Here is a 23114-nt window from a genome sequence, read left to right as displayed (position 1 = left end):
ATATAAAAAACTTGTCGCTGTTAATAGATAACTGATTACAAATTGTAATCACAGGCAAATGTCACTGAACAGGCTCTTTGGTTCCAGTGTTGTAAGGCATTTTGGCTACACTGTCTACAATGCATCAAACTGAGAATTTAATATTGGAAATATAAACATGGCAGATGAGTGTATCCATATTTATATTTATATAAATCCATTTTATTTTTTTTATTTTTTTTATCAAATATTTAAAACCCGCCGGCATTGATAGACATTGTATGGATTTTCGTTCCATCGAAAATTAAATGTTCTAGTGCAAAATTTGTACAAAAACGTGTGTAAACAGGATAGTGCACATGGTGACTTATCAAGCAGTGTGGCTGTGCAACCTAAATACCTTGGGTGTTGCTGACTCAGCTTTACACACACACGCACGCACGCTCGAGATGAATGTGTTCCTGTCAGCTGTACTGATGAGGGAGGGTCGATCACTGTCTCGTTATACAATCTGATTATAGACTAATTACTTGTCAAAATAGGTTGAATACACCCCCTGGCTTTCTCTCTTACTATTAGGCATAGATGTTGGACAATGTTGAAAAAGCTGCAATTCCTACAGTTCAATTGTCGCCATTGATATAATGTGCCTTTCCATCGAGCATTTGGGAAACATTTGGAATCATGTGGAGACTTTTCAGTGTAATTTAGTATTCTGGTCTGTTGTCACACTACTGACATGATGGGCCTAAATCAAATCAGCTGGGAAAGTACACATTCCCAAAAAAAGTGGATACCTTTTTGAAACAGTGTTTGTGCAGATGGGCTGAACATATGAAAACGATAACGATGCAGAATTGTGACATGGAACTGACATTGGTGGTCAGTAAAGCTAGAATTGGTATGGAATGAAAGAAGGCTTCTGAACAGAAATAACAGAAAAAACTATTTAGCATGGATAGTAATACTGTGGTTTTGGAAATTCTATTATGGACACAATTTGAAAAAGGACAGTTTAATTTGCATGCACATTGGCATGGCTTTCAATGGCATATTAGACTTTCTTATTGTTTGATCAATTTTGAAGCATCAATTGAAGTTTAAGAATAAATTAAATCTAAAAAAAAAAAATCTGTGACGGCAATTTCTTCATCTTATCACTGGAAAACTAAAGTACAGCCATACCACACCATCCAAAGAACATGGCCGATATTGTAGATAACATTTACAGCCAACATAGTAGCATGTTTATTTAATCTACGGGCATGTGCTTCTAAAAGCCCATCTTAATAACAGCCATTCTATAATCATTTGGTATGACGTACACGTCTTCTAGGGGTGTATCGATATACGTATTTGTACCGAACCGTCACGGTCACGGCACTTCTGGGTGGTTACAGAGGTGGACCGCGGTGCGTAAATGTGGCCTACATAGCGTTAATATGGCGAATGTAAAGGCTGTTTTGCGATGCAGAATTTAAAACTTGAAGTCGGAGTTCCCCCGGACCGTTTAGCCCAAGTATACTACTCCGACTCCGTAATCTGACTCCGTAACTACTGAGACCCCTCGAGCATTCGCAGTTCTCCGTCGGGATGTCGGATACGCAATGCAATTCGCTGCCCGATCGATCTTATATGTTGACTACAAACCATGTAAGTAGTGTTGTAAATAAACGTCCAATGATTTATTGGTCCTTAATGTGCAAAGTAAACAATGTACAAAAAAAAAAAAATTGATGCGCACGAAAGCTACGGAGAGGGTCTCCGACAGGCTCTCCGTCTACAGAGAGGGCTCTCCGTGTCTACGTACAGCACTTTAACATGCAAACCCATTTGAAAAGGCACCATCCAGGTGTTGCTATCACCATTGCTGAGAAAAAAAAAAACTAGCTGTGCAAACCCAGCTCACGACACTATTTCAACAACCCCTGTCTGGGAATTCAGAACGGGCAAATGCCATTACCAAGTCTATTGGCGTTTTCATTGCTGCTGATCTACGGCTATTCTCCGTTGTTGACAAACAAGCAGTTATTTTAAATTTTCCCCTTAACTATGAACCGTACCGTCCTGTACCGTACCTTGACTTCAAAACTAAGGTACGTACCGAACCGTGACTTTTGTGTACACCCCTAACGTCTTCCAATGTGAATAAGAAAGTAGTCTTGCGTCTCCTGAAATGTTTGAAAGAACCTTTTTAATGGTCGGGCATGGAGATGAGTTTGGTTACCCATTTGTACCGGCTGCTGCGCGGAGCAACATTGTATCTACTAGATACAATGTTGCGCCGCACAGCAGCCGATACAAATGGGTTAAAGTATCTACAGTGATCTCCGATGTAATACCTCTACCAGTCACGCCATTGATTAGCGTCTGGCTGCCGAGACGGCAGTATTTGCTTTGCATCCGGTAAGGGTAAACTGCTGAAATGACGGGCAGACCATCGACACACGTACACACACACACACACACACACACACACACACACACACACACACACACACACACACACACACACACACACACACACACACACACCTGTCAATGTTTCACCAAACACACTATGTCAATGACCTGTATTTTTAAAACCGTCACATCTCAACTCCCAGCCCACCAACCAGTGTGAAACCAATCCTTCTCCTAACTCCTATGGGACGTTTCATCATAATTTATTTTCACAAGCTCCATTTATATGGTGTGTATCTTATTTCTTTCTTTGCCCTTGCGTCTCGAAAAGGGGTGAGGACTTGCCACTAAAGCTGTCATATCTGCGGGATAAATTAGCTGGGTGTTGCTACTAAACAGAGGCATAAGGTCCATCGTATGGTCACATGGTCTCCTCCGGGATGCTGGGATCCCTGCAGGTTGATCTGAGGAGGGGTGGAGCTCTGTGGGATGCTCTTTACCGCTGGTAGGTGAGGCGTCTCGCGTCTGTTAGAAGGTGGGGTGCATTGTTGTCATGACTCCGTCCTCAAAGTGCACCTAAAGTTGAGTTACCACAGCCATTGTCGCCGTTTGTTTGACGTCGCTGAACTCATGCACCGACTCAGTTATTTGAGTCGGTTGTTTTTGATTTGACTAATTTACTGATTTACCAACCCTTTATTTTTTCATTTGGACCGAACATACTTGGAAATATTCTAAACTTGAAATGCGACGTAGAGTCTTTTGGCCTCAATAAAAGGCTGTGATGGTAATGCAGAGTTTGTGTTTCTCATCGCTGAGCACATCACTTCTGCATTCCATTGATCGGTTCTGTAACGGAGAGGTAAGAGTTGCTACAGTGGGGGAGTGGGGGTTGTTACCAACAGGTGATGCTACCAAGCTGAAACAGGCAACTGGCCGCCTGGTCCACACATCCCTTTTCTGCTCTCTTCTCCTCTTCCTCATTAACCCTGGCCAAATGAGGATATGTTGCCGTAAAGGCCAGTCTTATCATTCTGCAGACAAACGCAGGCACATATTTCCATGTCATTGGCATTTATCTAGAGGCTTGGCCGATAACCCTTACAGCCAAATGATTGGTCACTGGAGCGGTAGGCCAGCTGTTTGCTGCTCCACCAGGGCAGTGCAGTCGGTATGGATCAATACAGTGGAGTATTCGGTGTGTATCTCGCGGCTGATACAAAAGTGTTTCTGCTCCGTATTGAAGTCATTGATTTTGAATAGCTAAAAAAAAAAAAAAACACTGACTTTCAAGGCACTAGTACAGGCGGGTCGATTTTCAGGGAAATTATCATCATTGGGCAGGGCTATATTGTACAGTGTAAAACATTAGAAACATGATGAGTTTTGTTGTGCAATTAAATTTATATTGTCACATAGAATGTATCCCTTTTAAGTCTTGCTTATTTGACCTGTACCCAGGTCAGCAAGTTAACAAAAACAATATATACAATTGACTGCTCCTCGCTGGTCCTGCTCCTCATTAATCATCTATGCTGAAATTGATGGTAATAATAAAACGATTCATGTTACCAATTTAATTTAGGGGCGGTGCGTTGGAAGATGTTCAGTCCGCTACTTAAAGATTCAACTAGACTCGCGTCTGTGGAGGCATACAGAAAGACATTCATATTCATTCAGAGATGTTCACTAACCAGATGAAGGGACAACATGTACTGCTTCCTATCAGGTTCCTTCTGTGCCTAATCATTATTAACAAAACGGCTCACAGTCACTCCTTCGGTCTGCCTAGTGCCTACAGCTACGTGCGGGAGAGAGGGAGAGAACGAGAGATGTACCTGGAAATACTCACTTGTGCGTGCAAACTGTATTTAACATGATTGTATGCACATAGGCTTAGCCCATGATGGTTTAGCAGTGTGATATAGAGATGGTGGGTTTGTTTTGGGGAAGCTGGCTGTCATGCGGTGTCTTCCTATGCTTTAGGAGACAGCTCCAGCCTCCCATGTGTATTCATTACATTAGAACAGGGTGCGTACTGCTCAACAGCCTGGCAGCTAGGAGCCATAGGTGCGTGTTTTCTTGACATGGCACACTGCAGTGTAAGCACTTTCTCTCTCCCCCCCACACACTCTTTTCTCTCTCTCTTTTCTCTCCCACACACTCTTTTCTCTCACTCACTCACTCACTCACTCACTCACTCACTCACTCACTCACTCACTCACTCACTCACTCAACAGGTGACTTTGATTTCCCTTAATGTGTATACACCACATTGACACGCCTTCCCCTACAGTTCTCTTGACTGTGTTTAGCAATGTAATCCATGTACAACTTGCATGCTAATAGGGCTGAAGCGAGGATAGCACTCTGTGTGTCTGGCTCGTTGGCTGTCACAAGACTTGTAAGGTGTATCCTGGGGAATGGATTACCTAGGTTTCAAAACGCATCTTCTGCGTACAGAAAACACACCATGGTGGGAGGAATTCTGTTTTGATTAGGCATTTATTCTGGGGAAATTGGCCACTCTATTTCTTCCTCACAACCTTTGCATCTCTCTCCAGATATGACAAATGCTGGATCAGGAGAGGATATGTGAATAAATGCTGCATTAATTGTCTTTCCTAGACTCATTACCTGACAGCCTCCTGTCCCCCAACTTTGAGTGTTTAGCTCGTTCTGCAGTACACCTGTTGTGTGTGTGTGTGTGTGTGTGTGTGTGTGTGTGTGTGTGTGTGTGTGTGTGTGTGTGTGTGTGTGTGTGTGTGTGTGTGTGTGTGTGTCGAGGGGTTCTAAAAATAACACCTACAGGGATTTTATGGACGATGGGAAGGCAGCAGAAAGCTAGGCGAGGGGAAATTGGCTGCTTGTGTTTTGTGTTGTAGTGGTCCATGAGGGAATAGTAGTCATATACTTGGAAAAAAATGCCTCCCCGCATCCCCATGCCTTTAACTGGCATCAGTTTGTCATGGCTGTTAACAGACAGAGGGCATAATATTTTTAGCATCCATGAGTGGAATCTGAATGATTCATAGGCAACAGATTCTGTTGATACAGAAGGCAGTTTCCAGAATGCCATGAATTAACATGAACTGCCTTGCCTCTGAAGCTATACTCTGAGGAAGAACTGGGTAGTGGCTCCAAGGACTGTCCAAGGTCACCTTGAACGCACAGATGTGATTTTGACGGGCAGACAATGGCGGGCATGGGCATTTGAATAATGCCACTCGGCCGATAGGCAACGCATTTCAGGCCTGAGAGATCTACTGTCAGGCAGCATGTTATGGCCTTACAAAAAGCCGTCCACAGATCTATACATAGGCCTTTTCTGCTTCTTGTTTGTAAGATGGAAAGAGGAAGAGAGACTGCGAGCCAGCGGCCCAAGCTGCACTAATCTCCAGTCAAGCCAATGTTCAGTCCGATGTGAGCACATGTCCTGCTCTGTTGCCCGTCCTCCACTGGGTCCCTGCACTCTAAACAAACCCTTTTTCAGAAGAGCGGGAATGAGGCAATCAGACATTAAAGCCGACCATTCTTACCATTCGCCATCGGACAAAGTTAGCACACACACACCCACACACACACACACACACACACACACACACACACACACACACACACACACACACACACACACACACACACACACACACACACACACACACACACACACACAGCCTCTGACCATGGAGCAATAAATGACTCATCGTCTGCAGGTTGCACTCTGTATTTCTCTCAGGACCTGGTTTCACAACGATGCTTTTAACGAGACTGCAGGGCTTTGTTGCCGAGAGTACATGCGTTGGAGGAAATTGTCACCACCACCACAGGTAATGGCCGCGTGTCCGGATACAACCGGTAAACATCCGTCCCACCACATATCATGCATTGGGGGGTAGGATAAGGGTTGCTTTGGCAGGGAGCAGGCCTTGTGACTGCAGTGCACGACTGTTGACGTCTTCTGTCAGCTGTGAGCTTTGCTTTGTTCTCCCGTCACACACACCCAGTAGGGCAGTAAGGCGGTTCACAGACGATCAAGTGTTTGCGCTGTGTTGTGATTATTAAAGCTGCTAATAAGGCCAAATGTAATGTTGTTTGTGATAAGCGGCAACACTCGAATAGCTTGTTGTGCAGCAACTGTCACTTTTATTTTGCTCTGCCATCCATTAGATATCTATTGACCTTGGTGAACCCCTGCAACACATTGTTTCATAATAGACCCCTTTTCTGTCACTACTAAATAACGTTGTTTTGTGGGCGGGGTATAGGTTGGAGGCAGAAGAACCTCTGAACACGTAGCGCACACTGGCTGCTGTTAGGTTTTATTAAACGCTTATCTGAGTATGTTCAGCAATGAAACTTGAATTCCAAAGCATGGCTGTTTTCCTTAGATTCGAAAAAGTATTTTGTAAAGTACTGCGAATTCTATATCAAGCTTTTTGGTTATTATGAATGCAACAAATGGTTATATCTTAACAGCTTTATATACGGTATATCGTAAGTGTTTTCTAAACATTAACATGACTTCTTCATTTTTTTTATATATTTGGGATAGTCTCTGGTCATTCTAATTTTCTAAGAGAGGATCTATCCTCTGTTGTTCCTAGTTCTCCAATTTCAGACTGAGTGGACATGACAGTCAGTGGCGAGAAAAATTGGAGTCCCATATCCACACCTACCACCTAGACAATACGATTTCTGCAAGATGACATGGTTTGGATAGTAGGTTTAGCCTACTATTCGCATTTTTCCCCAGTGGTTGCTTTGTTTTCCCTCTAGCTAAGAGTGTGATGTGATCATGGGTTTCATTTGAAGTCACAGGATTCCATTTTGTTTGTGTGATCTAAACACTTCCCTAACATGTCTTTGATACAGGCTAATCTTTACTATTCATTCAGCATCTAGCCGAAGGTATAACGGGTGAAGTTAATGATTTAAAGATTTTTTTTTTTTTTTATGATGTGCTGTTATTAAAAAATCCTTCTATTGCCGCCATATACCGTGCCATTAACCTGGAGTAATCAGCGTTGGCACAAATACAACACCCCGGCAGCTGCTAAAGTATTTCTTGGGCTTGACCCTCTCACTCACAGAGTACTTTTTTGGAAAACTGGGCCACATGACATTTTATCTTGTGGTTGGTTCCTTGTGCACAGCCTGCTTGGCATTGTGAAATAACTTGAATAATGGAGAAAAGCTAATACTGAGGTCATGTTTTTAATTTAGACTAGTTGACATTAACAATGAGTTCAATGAGGAGACCATCAACATAAAACAATTATTGTGCTACCTTGTGATATTACGACTGCAATATAATCCTTTCTTATCCACCCACATTGTTCATTTCAATTTAGTGTCTTCAGATGGCTATGGTTTGTTCTCAACTACTAATCAACGGCCAGGCACAGTTGAAATTGAGAATGACTGGAGGAGATCTAGGAAATCATTTTTAAACTAGGGTCGGCTACCGATGACTCGCAGTCTTAAACTGTAAACATCTGTAAGATAATTAATTCTGATAACAACGATTTGTTTTTATTTCCTTGAAATCTACAAATAGAATCAAACGTACATATACAGAAGTGTGTCAAGCCCATATTCGGTGCCTTCGCATTGCTGTGGGTCATCAGAGATTCCAATCATAGCTAGACTTTGACCCCTTGACCCAAACCCTTCTGGGGGTGTACATCATTACAGCTCACTCGGGTCATGCTTTAAATAATGCTGAATCCCAGTGTGTGCAACTCTATGCATCTTCGGCCCAGAACACAGAAATTCTGCACAGAAACATGCTTGATTGAAGTTGAACCCGACCATAAAACATTTGACCCGAGCATCTCCATTCCTGGCTCATTGTTGTGCTTCCATCCATCGTACTTGCTTAGAAAAACACCACCGTCTGATCCAAGGTTTTCCACCGGCTTTAATCTTCTTCTTTTTTTTGGACTGAAAGATTGCCGTTTCTCTTACAGATTGATGTTTCTACCTGAAGCTGGCCCTATCTCCTCCCCCCCCCCCCTTGCGCTAACACTTGTTCCCGAGCCCTAGAAATATCATTCTGGGAGTATGACTCATTATTTTAATGACGTCCGATGACAAAGGCAGAAGTAAAGAGAATGCTCAGTTTTCTCAGGCAGTGAGGAAAACATTAAAAGGTGTTAAGCCAGACGCATATGCAGTAGGGAATTGTGTGTTTTGGTAATCTCTTTCCACCTTAACCCTCAGTGAAAGCCAAGTTAGCCATCTCTGAACCTTGTCTGGGGCTCTCCTATACCCAGCATGCATCTAGGCATTCCCTAGCAACCTTCTGCCCTTGCTGTGTGCGCCCGTGGGCTCACACAGCAAGTTCCTCACCCTCCATCTCTAGATCTCCAGAGCCTTCCCATCAGCCCGTCTTCTTTCTCCTCGCTTTTTTCCTTTTTTCTCTCTTTCATCTGCTGTCTTTCTTCCATCCTTCATCTCCTTGCTTTCATCCCCATGCCTCTGTCCTCTCCGACCCCACCCCCTACCTTCTAACACGCACATGCACGCGCACACAACATCCCAGCCAGAATTCTTCCACATTCTTCCCATTTTCCTTTATCTACCCCCAGATCTTTCGTCTACTATCCCACTCTCCTCCACCCTACCTTCCCCCATCCCTTTTTCGATACACAAAAACAGTTTATTTGCTTCCCGGGCTGATTTCCACTGTTGGTGATCTCCATCTAAGCCTCACCCACGGCTTGAACCCCCACCATCCACCGCCCCCACCTTCAACACGATTGATATAACGATGGAAGGCTTCATGGGATTGATCAAATAATCTTTTGTTGAAGGACATCTGTTACCGGTCTGGTATCATAGCTTTTAGTGAATCCAGGATAGATGGTTTTATGGTTTGATGGTGGCATCTTTAACTGTCTTTGATTTCATGAGATATCGTAGTGTTTGATCGAAACACTATCGATATCAGAAACCACCAATGTTTAACCGGTTTCACCATTATGTTGTCTAAACAGGCAAACTACACCAAACCACCCTGTCAGGGAAACTTAGCAAATGGCTTGTTTGGAAATACTAAATCATATTTATTTCTGTGTTACACTGTTTCACTAATGCTCTTGTCTGTCTGACGCCTAAAACCTTCTTCCCCTCTTCTTCCAACCTTGAATAATAATGAATCCTGCCCTTTTCTTTCTTGATCGGCAGTCTTTGTCCCCTTCACTTCAACCCCCCATCCTATCCCTCCATCTTCCCCACAGTCACCTGTCTCTGTCTTTCTCTCTCGCCCTCTCTCTTCTCTCTGGGTCTTTGTCTCTCTCTCTAGCTCGCTCTCGCTCTTTCTCGATCTCGTCCGCTCTTTCTCTCGCTCTGTCTCTTTCTTTTTCTCTCTCACTCTTGCTCTTGTGCTCTCTTTCTCGCTCTCGCTCTCTGTCTCTGTCTCTCTCTCTCTCTCCCCGTCTCAGTCCCTATGTGTTGGAGCTCGACCTACTCAAGAGGCAACCGGGGGGAGACAATATGAACAGTGCTCACTGCCTGTAATTGCGCTGTGTGGTGTGTGTGTAAGAGAGCGAGAGAGGGAGGGAGAGAGGAATAAAGCACGAGTCAAGGAGGAAGACGGCACTAGTGTGAGAGAGAGAGAGAGAGAGAGAGAGCTTGCGATAGACAGAACGAGTGAGCGTGCGGGAGAGTGAGTGAGATAGCACAAGAGAGCCTGCATCGCAGAGAGCAGAAGGAGAGAAACACAGACACAGTGAGAGTGAGATAGGCAGAACGCGAGAGAACGAAAGCTAGAGAGAGATAGAGGGAGAGCGAGAGAGCGAGCGAGAGAGTGAGTGTGGTCTCCGGCTCGCTGGATCACAGGCTCACTGTTGACGAATGAGCTGTCCACCCGTGGGTCTGGCAAACAGCGGCTGGTGACAAGCTGGGGGACTACGAACATGAATGTAATGCGCACCTTGCCTCGCTTGCTTTCAGATACCGGACAGAAGAAGACCCCTGAGAAGAAGGATGGAAGGCGCATGTCTTTCCAGAGACCCAAAGGGACCATCGAATATGCTGTGAGTAACGCAGCACCAACAAACCATCCTTGTGTTTGTTTGGGAGCAGTGTGCTTGCTGGTGGTGGTGTTGTTGTTTATCCGCTGCCTTTTTTGCAGTCGTCCTCTCTCTTCTAATGCTACTGTGTCTGTGTTTTTGTATGTGTGTGTGTGTGTGTGTGTGTGTGTGTGTGTGTGTGTGTGTGTGTGTGTGTGTGTGTGTGTGTGTGTGTGTGTGTGTGCCTTAGCCTGATTAGCTTCCGGCACATCGTAGCCGTAGCGACTGACGTTGTGTGTTGTGATGGCACTCTGCCTGCCAATGCTCCTTAGTACCCAGAGCCCGGAGCATATCAGTATATTGCCGGTGTAACACGTGTGTGTCTTTTGGCAAGTGTTTACATAAATGGGGATGCGGCTTCTGTGCACAGGCACGGACGCTGAACAGCAGCAGCGAGTGAGAGAGAGAGAGAGCGAAAGACGGAGAGGAACACAGAGAGAAAGAGAAAGAGAGAGGTGCCCATGCTGTCGAACGATGTAGGACTTACTCTGTGTCACGGCAATCGCAAAGCATTGTGTATTGCCGTTTCCCTGATGCATAGAGAATGCGAGGTGTCACTGCATTCTGATTGCACTCACTGGTGCGGGAGGGAGCAGAGGAGCGGGGGGCTCTGCTTCTCCTGCCGGGAGCCGTATTTGTTTTGTTTCTGTTCCCGTCTCCAAATCAGCGAGCATTCCACCACTGAGCCCGCTGCTCTCTCGCATGACCTACCAACTGCACAGTCGTTTGTATTGATTTGGTTGTTGTGTAGGATTGGGGATGGGAGTGCGGGCGGGGGGGGGGGTTGGTTGAGAGCGATGGCAAAGTGAACAGAGAAAGTGATGGAAGGCAGAGGAAGCTCAGATTTCTGGCCGCCGACTGAAAATGGAGCCGTCTCCCGCTCGCCTCGGCGTGTTCTTGAAATGACCCTGAGATCCAGCTGCAGCAGACGGCCAGCTGCCGTCTCCGTGGCTACAGTGGGGGGGCTGCGTGGCTTGGGCTTGAGCTCTGACCCTCTGCACATGTGTGTGTCTCCGTGTGAGTGGTACTGGGGGCAGTAATAGGGAGCAGAAACGTATGGGAGCAAGGACAGATCATTTGGAAGGCGTGGGGGGGGGGGGATGGCGGGGGGGTGAGTTGCAGAGTGAGGGAAAGGCGGGGGTGAATGTCTGTTGTCTGAGGTGATGAATTTTAAATCGTATGACCTGTTCATGACCAGAATTTCACATTCATTTCGGTACTTAATAATTTTTCTAAGCTTATTTTTCCTCATTTTGTTTTTGAATGTAAGCGATCCCCTGAATGCAACTCTATTGTCTCTGGACGTATTTTGTGTCGTCCTCCCTTCGCCGGTCACAACAACTCTATACCAACACCTACAAACACAACAACATCAACAACACCCCATTCTGCCTGGGCTGGCTCCAGAAGCATGATTGACAGGCCGCTCGTCCGCCTCCCCTACTGACACCATGACCGCAGGAGATCTGTCAGGGGCCGGAGCACTTTGTCACTGCTTCGACGTCCTTCTAGAAAAAAACAAGGGGAAGCGGCTGGATGAGAGGATGGAAGTGTGTGTGTGTGTGTGTGTGTGTGTGTGTGTGTGTGTGTGTGTGTGTGTGTGTGTGTGTGTGTGAGATGGAAGGCATGGAGATTGCCCAGGAAAAAAAAGTGATTTCTATCACAGAGGGCTCACAGCCATCTCGCTCTTTCCTGCTTGGTATCTGGCTCCTTCTATCTTTAGTTCCCACCGCAATCCTAGTCCACACCCAAGCCATCGCTCTCCTGGTGCCGGTCACCGGGGGGGTTTAACATGTTGACGGACGACCAGGGCTCTGGCCAACGATGGCGTCCGAGCACAAGACATGCCGCCACAGCCAATGCCGTGGGGACACTGGGGCGGTATGGTGACCATCTACAGCCGGACCCTCACTTCCATCTTGGTAGGCTTAGAGTTAGGGTTAGGAGAGAGTGAGAGATAAGGAGGGGGGCAGGGATGGAGGGAGCGGGAGAGGAAGGCATGATAGACAATGTTGAGATTATTGAGAGCGACATTATCTTAACCTCATCCGCCGCTCGCGGAATGGGTTGGGGGGTGTGGCTAGGCATTGCAGAGAAATGTTACCTCATTCCAATTCCTTTCGGATCAAGTTGCCCAATAGCAGGCTTCTTATTCTGTTTAATTAAAATAATAATGAATTACCCTCACATTCTTTTATTATTTTAAGGGAACCATTATGTTCCTCAGAACGAACATATATGCCTAGATGCTGTTAAAACCTGCCTTTCACAGCCATCCACAAGCCCAGGGAATGGCTGGCACACCTGGAAATAACAAACTAAAATAGTCTCAACTCCCTAGGCTGAAGCTGTGCTAAATAGGCAGACCAAAAACACACCAATTTGAATAGAACCCAAATCAGACGATGCAACAGAAGCTAGCTCCGTTAGCCTGTTTACCAGAGAATAACCCTGTACCGTCCTAGAAAAGACCAGACAGAGGATGTTGTGTGAGCACACAGCAGCCCCACGGGGGCACCTTCACTTGTAGCTAAATGGGGGCCAAAGGTTAGACGTTGAACGCTATTTAATATTATGTTTATCCTCTACGCACCATTGCTAACCTTGCCATCACGTGGGGCTTAATCGAGGCGGCTGAAAAACTCATTGACTTGCATTAACCGACACTAAATGGCTAATTTTTCCCCTATCCAAGCTCGAGTTAACACACGCTTAAAGGTGGAGGTCTGGAATCGCCCCTTGGGTAAAGATGCTTCTCCTTTCCTTTTAGAATGTGTCTAGAGATACAGATTATGACATATTGACAGGTTCAATCAAAACAGCCTCCGCTTTTTGCTGCCCAATCAAAGTTGCAATCACAGTTGCTCCCAACTCCCAATACTAATCCTTAGCCGCAAAGGAAAGTGTTTGGCAACAACAACAACAGAAGCCGGGCCTACTGCACGTTATGGTCGGGCTGCTCGCCAGGCAGTTTGACTGAGAGGAGACACAGTGGGCATAGGAGGAGCTGCGACCATCAGATGAGTCATGCACACACTGCACGCAAAGGTGTGCGCGCACGTACACCACGAGACTGGTGGAGCAGCATCAATTGGAGCCCCATCAACGTCCTCACAAGCCACCCGTTTTATTGCATTATCCACTGCTCGGAGGGAGATGGAGATGGAGATGGGGGGTTATGCGAATGCCTGTTATGTCTGTTCTAAAGACTCTCCTCAGAACACGATTCTAAGGGGGAGGGAGAATTAGGCATCATGTGTTTGGCGTGCGAGAAATACCAAAAAGAAAAATCATCGAATGCACAGTCCAAATGTCAGCGAGTTGTCATTCTTATTTTCTTGGCTCAAAGAAATTTCTGATTTGCACAAAACCGCAGGATTTTTTTAATACACCACAGCAGCGCTGCTGCTTTGCTTTTTGATGTGGCGTGGGCGTCATGTTCCTGGAAGGCGTCTTTGTAAACTTGTCCAACTCATAGGGAACTCCTACACCCACACTGGCCATCAAGTCAACAACAGCCTCTAAACAACGATGCATGACGAAGTCTTTTGACAATTGATGACATATCCTGCTCCACTACATAGCAACATAATTGATCAATTATTTGTAAGATGTCGCAAATAAGGTCACCAAACGATTAGTTGACTATATTTTTGCCATGGTTTATAATTTGCTTGACAAGTACTCATTTACTTGTTGGTTTGCTTCACTAAGACGTGGGGCTGGACGGACAGACGGCTCTGTAATGGCATCAGTGGGAAGATGGCGGTCAGTGGCGGGGTAGAGAGAGGCTGGGCTAGAATGAAAAGAGCAAGTGTTGGGAAAATAGAGTATGGAGAACATCCGAGATCAGAGCCATTTGCTATTACCTTCCAGTCACAATTACAGTGCTGGCTGCTTCCCTTTTGACACAGTTCGTCCGCATGCTTGCGGTCGCTGCCCCAAGCGGTGGTCATGGTGGAACAAGAAGGAATGCGTACACATTGAAATCGTTTTCTGGCGTAGACATAGATCCAAGCAATAGCCAGTAGCAAAGCACTTTCTAATCTTGTTTTGAATGTTATTTTATGCAAACATGTTTTTGCAATGATTAACAAATATTTTGCAGGGTATAGTAACCAATGTAGACATTAGCCGTTCCTGGAATTCGGGACTTAAAGTAGTTGTCAATGCATGGCGGTTTGCCAGGCAGACATAAACATTGCCCCACTTGCTCCGTGTCCCCGTGAAACAGACAAAATTATGTGACTAGCCCCCCTCCCCGCCACCCCACCGTAGTAATGGATCCAAAATTAGGTCTCCCAATGATCGACCGGAGTGCAGTTGCACACAGTACGCATGCCATTAGGGAAGTAGCGACGAGGTTGCCATGGCAACTGTAACGCTAAAGCCAGGCTTCTCCCTTCATTATAAACTGCCGGGGCGATGGCTGCTCTGATGGAGCATCATGGGTGATTAAACCGTTTGCTGGAGTGCTATTTCCAGTTTGATGATTTACTCAATTAATTGTGTTGATTATGGTTTGCTTTTGATGGGTTTATTGTTTGTTCATGGCTTTTTATTTCTGTATTTATTGTTTGCATTTTCTGGCTTTTGTTTTATTGTAGTTTAATTTCTTCTTTGATTAAAAAAAACAACAAAACAATTTAAAATGAACACAAACCCAGTGAGGTATGAATACATGGTCTAGTCAGTGGAAAACATCATTACCATATATATCATCATTTTACCTTAACGTGTCAATTGGGTAATTGTTAATTAAACTGTATGTAACAACTGGTTAGGCGATAGTATTTGTGTCGCTTCTGACTCCCAAATGCCTCTTGTTGCAGCATATCATCACATCAACATATTGTCTTTTTCTTCAGAGGACCCAGAGGGAGCTTGAAAATGGCCATCGGTCATCCTTATGTGATCAATACGCTGTCCCTAGATACTGTGGGGCAGAGTAATGTCACAATACCTCTAACAGCTGGCCTCACAATGGCTGCTTCACTTCCCCACCGCCTCCTTGAAGAGAGTTTTTGTTGTTGTCGACAAACAAGAAGCGCCTTTAAATATTTATCTGGGGTTGCAGTTTGAAATTGTGTATGATTGATCCTTGGTAAAACAATACAGGGCCCCTCTTGACATTAGGGGACCATGACCCTTAAGGTTGTATTGGATCCTTCCTCCATCCCTCTTTCCCTCTCCAAATACACATCGGTCAATGAGTCAATAAGGAGGTCTGTATAATGCGGCCTATATTCTATGGGTTACCGGTTTTCTAGTCAATTGAGTTGGAGATCTATCTTGTCAATAGCAGCATTTCTGATCGAGAACCCATGCATGCTCCATGCTGCTCCCAATGTTTCCCTGATGCTGTTTTGTAATATGTAGGACCAACAAGCATTTGCAGAAGATTGAATCATGACGACCTTGAACAGATTGTCCACAGCAATAGTACCTAGCACACTGTTATTGTATTTTATGTAACATAGACGATGACAAATGTTTTGATTCAGCGGAAACCCCAAGGCAGCACTTCCGATAGGCTAATTATGTTTTTGTTCCGGTAGTTATTTCCATCCAATCCAACTTTTCCCCTAGTAAGGGTTTCAAGGAGCTGCAGCCATTCCAAGCATGCACTAGATGCACTAGGCAGAACTTAAAGGACAATTAAGGGACTCCAATTAGCACAGAAACAGAATGAAAGCATTTTCTATTTTATGAAATTTGTCCTTGGTATTGATGGTGATTTTATTAATATGGTAGTACTATGTTAGTAAAACCATTACTGTTTGATCGTGGCATGAATTTATTGAATGTTGAATTTAAGAGCTCCATAAAAGTTAGAGAGAACACTCAGCAGCTTAGTTTTCAGATGAATTGCAAAGTTCCTTGTCGGACTGGTCTGTCAGAAATGACTTGTCACCTTCTTCTGTCGATAAAACCCCAACCTCACCTTGTTGACAGCTGTCAGAAAATAGAAACAACAGGGTGTAGGGAATGATATCGATGAGGATATAAGAATAATTTTATAAGGAAAACAAAACATACAATTAACCCAGACTAAAGTTCCCCAAAGCAGGACATATTTTAAAATTATTCAAGGGCCAATGTACTTACATTGGTCCAACCAAGTAGTAGTCCAACCAGACTGCATAAATCATGGCAAAATCTGAACTGAACAATTAAAAACTTTGATGACAGGAAGGTAGGACAAATCTGTCTCAAAGCATAATACTCAATGGCATGACCTCATTTAGTCTCATCTGTTGGAGTGTTTGTATTGTTCAGATCGGATGCATTTCTCTTTGGTTTCGGATGTTTTTTTGTGACCTTTTCAATCCTACTGAATCTCCATGAGGATACCACTTATTTTTTTTAAATGTACTGCTATTGGACAGTCCTGCTGATATAGCCCTTTATGTTCCCTCATTCGCTGTTTTAGGGAGTGGGAGCTCCCCACATAGGCCAGACCACAGGGGCGTTAAACCACATAGTTGACGTGGGTAGTGGAACAAATTTATATTATTTATTTGAAATCTTTTCCCAGTATGTGGATGACGGCGACTGATCATCACTTGATCATGTTGGTACATTGTGCACATCCTCTGCATTTGAAGCAGCCCTTGGGAGGTGGGCGTAGATGGAACTGTGTGATTCCCTTCTTGGGCTTGCTGTTTGCATGTACTTTTTTTGTGTGTCCCATTTCATACAATATATGTGGTATCTCTTTGGGTCGATTTTAAAAATAGCTCGCTGTTAACATTAGAGCTGTAGTGTTTCAGGAGAATCAATACGCTGTGTGTCATGCTGACCCGGTTGTGACCATTCTCGTGAGGTTTCTGATGTTGTTGTTGTTCCCTGACCTAATTAAAGACGTCATTAAATGTTTTAAATCAGCCTTGCAGTGTCTTAAACTTGCAGTGATGCCGTGCATAAAGCAGCGCTTGCCCCGCTTAGCCACGTTTTCACTCAGCAGGGTGCCGTTCAGTAATTAGATGCTTTGTGCCGTTTTTTCCCTGCACTCACGTGTGCGAACATGAGTGTAATCAATGTATGGTATTGGATAAGCTATGGAAAAATATGTAATGGGATCCGTAACCCATAGGGTCACAATAACATTACATTTAGGTGCGGTGAGGTTGTGTTGTCTTGAATAAAGAGAACAGTCTTGCCTTTTGTGGATTTTCATTTTCTGCAGTGTAGGGGAAGCAAGTTCACAAGCAATTCAGATGAGTGTCTCTCAACTGAAGTATTGGAGGGTATCCTTACAGTATACAGTTGGATACCATTGGCGTAACAGCAGAGCACCAGTGTCTCAATGTTAGCATAATGAACATTGATGGGAGTCTGAGAACTGCCAGGTGCATAACAGGGTACACAGTTTCCCGGTGCTTTCTTAGCTGCTGGAATTGTTTGGCCATCATCCTTGGGCCATTTGCAAGCAATTAGTTTCAGTTGAGACTTGATGATTATCAAACGAATGCATCTTAAAGGATTAACTTTGACATGAAGCATTATAGCACGTTGTTAAGATTCCCATTAAAAGCTTTAAAAGCCAATCAATAACGACATTCAATAGACATTTGTTCTAGAGGACACAAACTGGGGACTAGTTAACTAAATGAAATGTAAAACAACTGTAGGAGATGAGTAGTATGTCAGGTGTTTTTATTATTTTTCCGATCGAAAAATGAAAGGATATAATTCAATAGGAATTAATAGTCTGATATTGTTTACCTCATATCTAAGAAGTTTGAATTATGAAATACAAGGAAAACCAATGTTTATTGTATACAAATTATTTGTTGTTATACTTAACCGTAGACTATTGTTGTGTTGTCAATACTCTTTTTTTTTTTTTTTCTGTGTCTTTCATAGCGCATGCATGTATGATTCATTTTTGAATTTGTCATAAGCCCACTCCCCACCCCAAAATCCACACTGGTGTTGTGTCAATAGAGCCGGACCCTGTCCTTTGGCAATCTGATGGGATGACGCATGAATGACACAGGGCCTGGATGCAGTCTTGCACTCTGCATGGTCACATGTATAAGCTGCTAATGACCAAAAAACGGTATATCTATATATATATAGACATACTGTTATATGTCATCTTTGTTCATACATGTAATTAATTGATTCATGCTAGTGTGTCTGTTACTCCTGGTCCATGGGATCATATATCAGTCCTTAGTGAGTTTATTAGATTTGTTTTCAGGGCGGAGCAGCATGTTAGGATATCATGGCACTTTTATTCATAGAGGAGTTGTGTTTTAATGTGATTTGGTTTTGAAAAATGATGCAATTAGCATTTAATCAAGCCAGCCTATTTAATCAGCCCGCAAATGTAGTTGAAGGCAGAAGGATGTTGTGTAACAGACCTCGGACGAGTGTTTTGGAATCGGCTCGAAAATCGCAAAACTAGCGAGTGGATTTAGTGTGCGTGTGTGTGGGTGTACACACATACACATACAGTAAGTATTTATTTATTATTATTTGGATTCTTTTTTTATGAAGCCATGCTTACACTGCATTTTCTTTCACATTCTTTCCACACACTAGACCTTTGTCCAGGCCTTGCTCCCCTCCTGTGTGAGGAAGGATACAGGAGGATGTTGGTTGATCTCACCTTGTCTCTAAGAGGTTGCAGCTCCTCATGAATACTGAATCAGGCTTTGTTTTGGTTGGCTCCTCGGGTCAGCTTTCAAGATCTATGCTTGATACAATACTTGATATAAGTTTGGTAAGAGGAGGAAAAAGAAAAGTGTTTACCAACTGGACCATTTGTTCACATACTTAATAAAGGATCCAGTTGGTACACACTTGTCTGTTCTTCTGAAATTGTGTGTGTGTGTGTGTGTGTGTGTGTGCGTGTGCGTGTGCGTTAAACATTCCTCTGTGTCTTTGTGAGAAGAAAAACTTGGTCACACGCACAAGGCTCGATTGGATGTTTCATGACTGCTCCATTTAAACTCTCTCCTTGTCCCTCATTATTAACGGTTAAGAGTCTGCACATATGCCAAAGTCATCCCCTCCCCATCTGACATATTTGTAACACACAAAACGATTTTTACAAATCCTGATATCTTTAATAGGAAGGTTAAAAAGCTAAAGATTTCACAGAGATGATGCTTTTGTGACAGCAGTTCATGAATACCTTAACCTTTTGTACAGCGTAAAGCGACATAGACACACTGCTGTCTGTATGCTTACTGGTGGAGATATGGGACAACATATGTGGCAACAGTGTAACATCTGTGCATGAGGTAGTGCTCCACCTGATGGTGCGCACACACACACACACACATACACACGGACGGACGGACGGACGGACGGACGGACGGACGGACGGACACACACACACACACGCACACACTTACCCGACACCTTTGCTACCTTACCTCCCAACCAACATAACTCTGGTTATGTCGGATCTTCTTTGTTGGGTCTACGAAATAGAAATGTAGAACAAGTCCAACGACAAACATCTAATTTGACTTGTTTCTCCATCTTCTGCTTTTTGGTGAAACCAATAGCTGTTTATGAGGACCATGAGATTTTGTTACATTATGAAACAAGGATGACATTAAAATCTGAGCTCTTTTCTCACAGAATCACACTTGGAGGAAGGGAGGGTGGGGAGGACTGAAGCTAGTCATCTCTGTTGAACCTTATCTGAAAACCACTGCTTATTAGTGGAAGAACCCATCACATTACAAACGGTGCGGCTGCAGTTCTTAACGGCAGGCGATTCTTTCACCCTCTCCTTCTATCCTCACATGCAGCCTGCTGCCCCAACTCACCCCTTTCTCTCTCGTTTTGTGGTCCAGGTGGAATCCCGGGACACGCTGAACAGCATAGCGCTCAAGTTCGACAGCACGCCCAATGAGCTGGTGCAGCTCAACAAGCTGTTCTCCAGGGCCGTGGTGCCTGGCCAGGTGTGGACCCGGGTCGTGCACCCCCACCACCACCCAACCACCAACATACAGTACACAACCCCACCAACATACAATACACCACCCCTCCAATGGAACATGCCTCATTTATAAACAGCACAAATCCTGGCATTACATTTCATCGGTGGCCTAGAAATTATTTTATCTTCAAAAGGATTTTTGGACGGATATATGTTGTTGTTTTTTCCTTGATTTGATCATTTTGTCTCCTTTGACGACGTCTTGGTGCATTTGCCGCACATGCTCTTTGATCGAAAGGAGTACATGAAAAAATTGATTTCGGGGACATTGACGATTCCCACGATGGCTCGGGTTCAGACCGACATGTTATGTGCAAGCACACATTCATGAGGAACTAACCATGCCTTGAACGCCCACAGGGTACCTGGGGCTAGGTCTCCATGCACACAATCATAAGTTTAGGGGCTGTAATGTGGTTCAAATGTTGTGCAATTTAGATGTGGTCAAAAAGCTGGATGGACATGTCCTGTAGTTTATCATTCAATACACTGTAGTTAAGAAGACATACTTCTCTTATTACTACGAACTGTCTAACAGCTCCAGTATGTCATGCTATATGCATTATTTATGTACAGTTTATTGCAGTTTTCTTAGCTTGATTCTGATTGACTGAGATACTTCAAACAAGTTACTCCTAACTCTCTTCAGGAGAACATAAACATGCATTCAAACCTAGCCTGGGAAATACATTTTGGAACACTTCGATTTAGCTTAAAATGCCTGTTGGACTAACTGACTTGAAAGCTAACCTGCTTTAAGTCTGCTAAAATCAGTGCCGCATGCCTTGATAGATCTCGCACTGTTGAGCGACAGCCAGATTTTAGAATTGAGAGACGGCAGGCATCCAACATAATATTTTCCTAGGAAATTTCTTGGCCTCTGAAAGAAAATGCAGATGGTGACAAGCCACTCTGAAGCCTAGCTCTCTGACTCTCTTTGGGCTCGGGGAAGGACAGACAAAGGCAACTTGAGATGTGTCCAAACAGTGGGCGGCTGGAGAGCACTTACCAAGCCATCAGCCGTCTTCTGGTTTTCATGGCTGGGACTTGAGTGATCTGCACACTGCACACCTGCACAACCACTGATTTATCCACCTTACTGATGCACTCACAATCACAATGTGTATATATATATATCCATATATATGTGTGTGAGTGTATGTATATGTATGTACATGCATACATACCTACATACATCGATATGTATCTCTTTCCCCATGTTAATTGTTGAAACCTTTACCTAACTATTTCATATAAAATAGATATGAAATTGTGTATATTATAGTGTATTTTCTGCAGATGCGTGTAAATGTTACATTTGATCCATGCATTTGTGTGTGCCTATCCTTTTTCCCCAACCCCCTTTGCTTGCATGCATGCATGCATGCATGCGTGTTTGCACAGAGGCTTAGCCTGTGTAAATACGGACCGGTCTTTGTGTTCTGTGTGCAGGTTCTGTACGTCCCTGATCCAGAATACATCTCCAGTGTGGGAAGTTCCCCCTCCCTCAGTCCCATCAGCCCCCTGTCTCCCACCTCCTCCGAGGCTGACCTGGAGAAGGTGACGGTACGTTGACCCTCCCCCCCAGACCCAACCCCCCCTCACACCCGCCGACACACATTCACACAGTCCAGGTGGAGGACTTTGACCTATTGCTGCACATAGTACTGTTTGATAGTATTCACATGCACACACACACACGCAGTAGAAGTGGCTGGGTACCTGTTGCCCAGTCCAACAAAAAAAAAGATGTTAGATTGATGGTTGATTCTGGAAGTCACGTTTTTGTATCTTCAACATGCACATGTGTGAACCAGTTTGTGGGCATCTTTTTCTGATGAGCGATTAGAATGGGCAGCAACTACCCACATGTACACACATACAGAGAAATGTGTGTCTTGCAAACTCATCTCTCGCATACGCACACGCACATACTGTTTGCAGAAACACTCACAGCCTGGCCTGCTTTTGTGACATCTCAAAGTCATGTCGATCATCAATTTAATGGCAACCACCCAGAAGGATGTGTCATAAAGGACGCAGCAGGGGGAGAACTGTCTCATATAATCCATGGATATGCCAGGGACAACGTCTAATATTGTCCAAGCAATGAGGGACACGGTTAAGGGACGTGGGGGGAACTGTAATATTGTCCAAGGCCAAGACAGGCTGTAATAGCATTTTGTTTTCTCTGTGTAGGACTTGTATTGTGGCCTTTGGCTTCCCAGGGCTAGATGTCAAGCATATTGTTGCCTGCCATTTTCTGGCAGTGCAGTTATTGCTTCATCGGGTCTGTTAGGCCGAAAGGGGACTGTGTTAATGAGGTCTGTGATGAAGGACAATACCGGTGACGGTGATCGAAACCATAACCAATGTCTTTTTTTTTCTAAATCATTTTGTGTGAACGTGCCACAAATGTAAACAACAGCAGTAGCACATTGGTCTTTGTGTTAATGTTTTTTTTTTTTTTTTTAAGTACTTGCATGTCAATATATATTCTGTCCATCAATTCCGCACAGACGATCACACATTAAATGCCAAAACACACCTAAATGCCAAATGCTTTTGGGGAGAATTGGAAGGAAGATCTTTTGACAAGCTCTATTGGTAACGTGTTTTAGTGAAGCCAGGACAGACTGGTTTGACCTCCCAGACCCCGTATTGCCCTGGTTCACAAGGTGGAGCAG

General features: G+C 44.2%; 1 protein-coding gene across 2 annotated transcripts in view; it reads left to right on the top strand.

Annotated features, from left to right (window-relative positions):
* The window catches only part of oxr1a (oxidation resistance 1a), a 50581-nt gene that overhangs the window by 2010 nt on the left and 25457 nt on the right, over positions 1-23114 (top strand). For both annotated transcript variants that reach the window (XM_079748630.1, XM_079748629.1), the window contains exons 2-4: positions 10342-10424; positions 20282-20389; positions 21880-21993. In XM_079748630.1, coding sequence (XP_079604756.1) covers positions 10342-10424; positions 20282-20389; positions 21880-21993 — 305 coding nt within the window. The remainder of the gene's footprint in view (positions 1-10341; positions 10425-20281; positions 20390-21879; positions 21994-23114) is intronic.

Source organism: Pollachius pollachius, assembly GCF_949987615.1.
Source record: "Pollachius pollachius genome assembly, chromosome: 1".
Taxonomy (NCBI): domain Eukaryota; kingdom Metazoa; phylum Chordata; class Actinopteri; order Gadiformes; family Gadidae; genus Pollachius; species Pollachius pollachius.
This window is presented reverse-complemented; position numbering and strand designations above follow the sequence as displayed.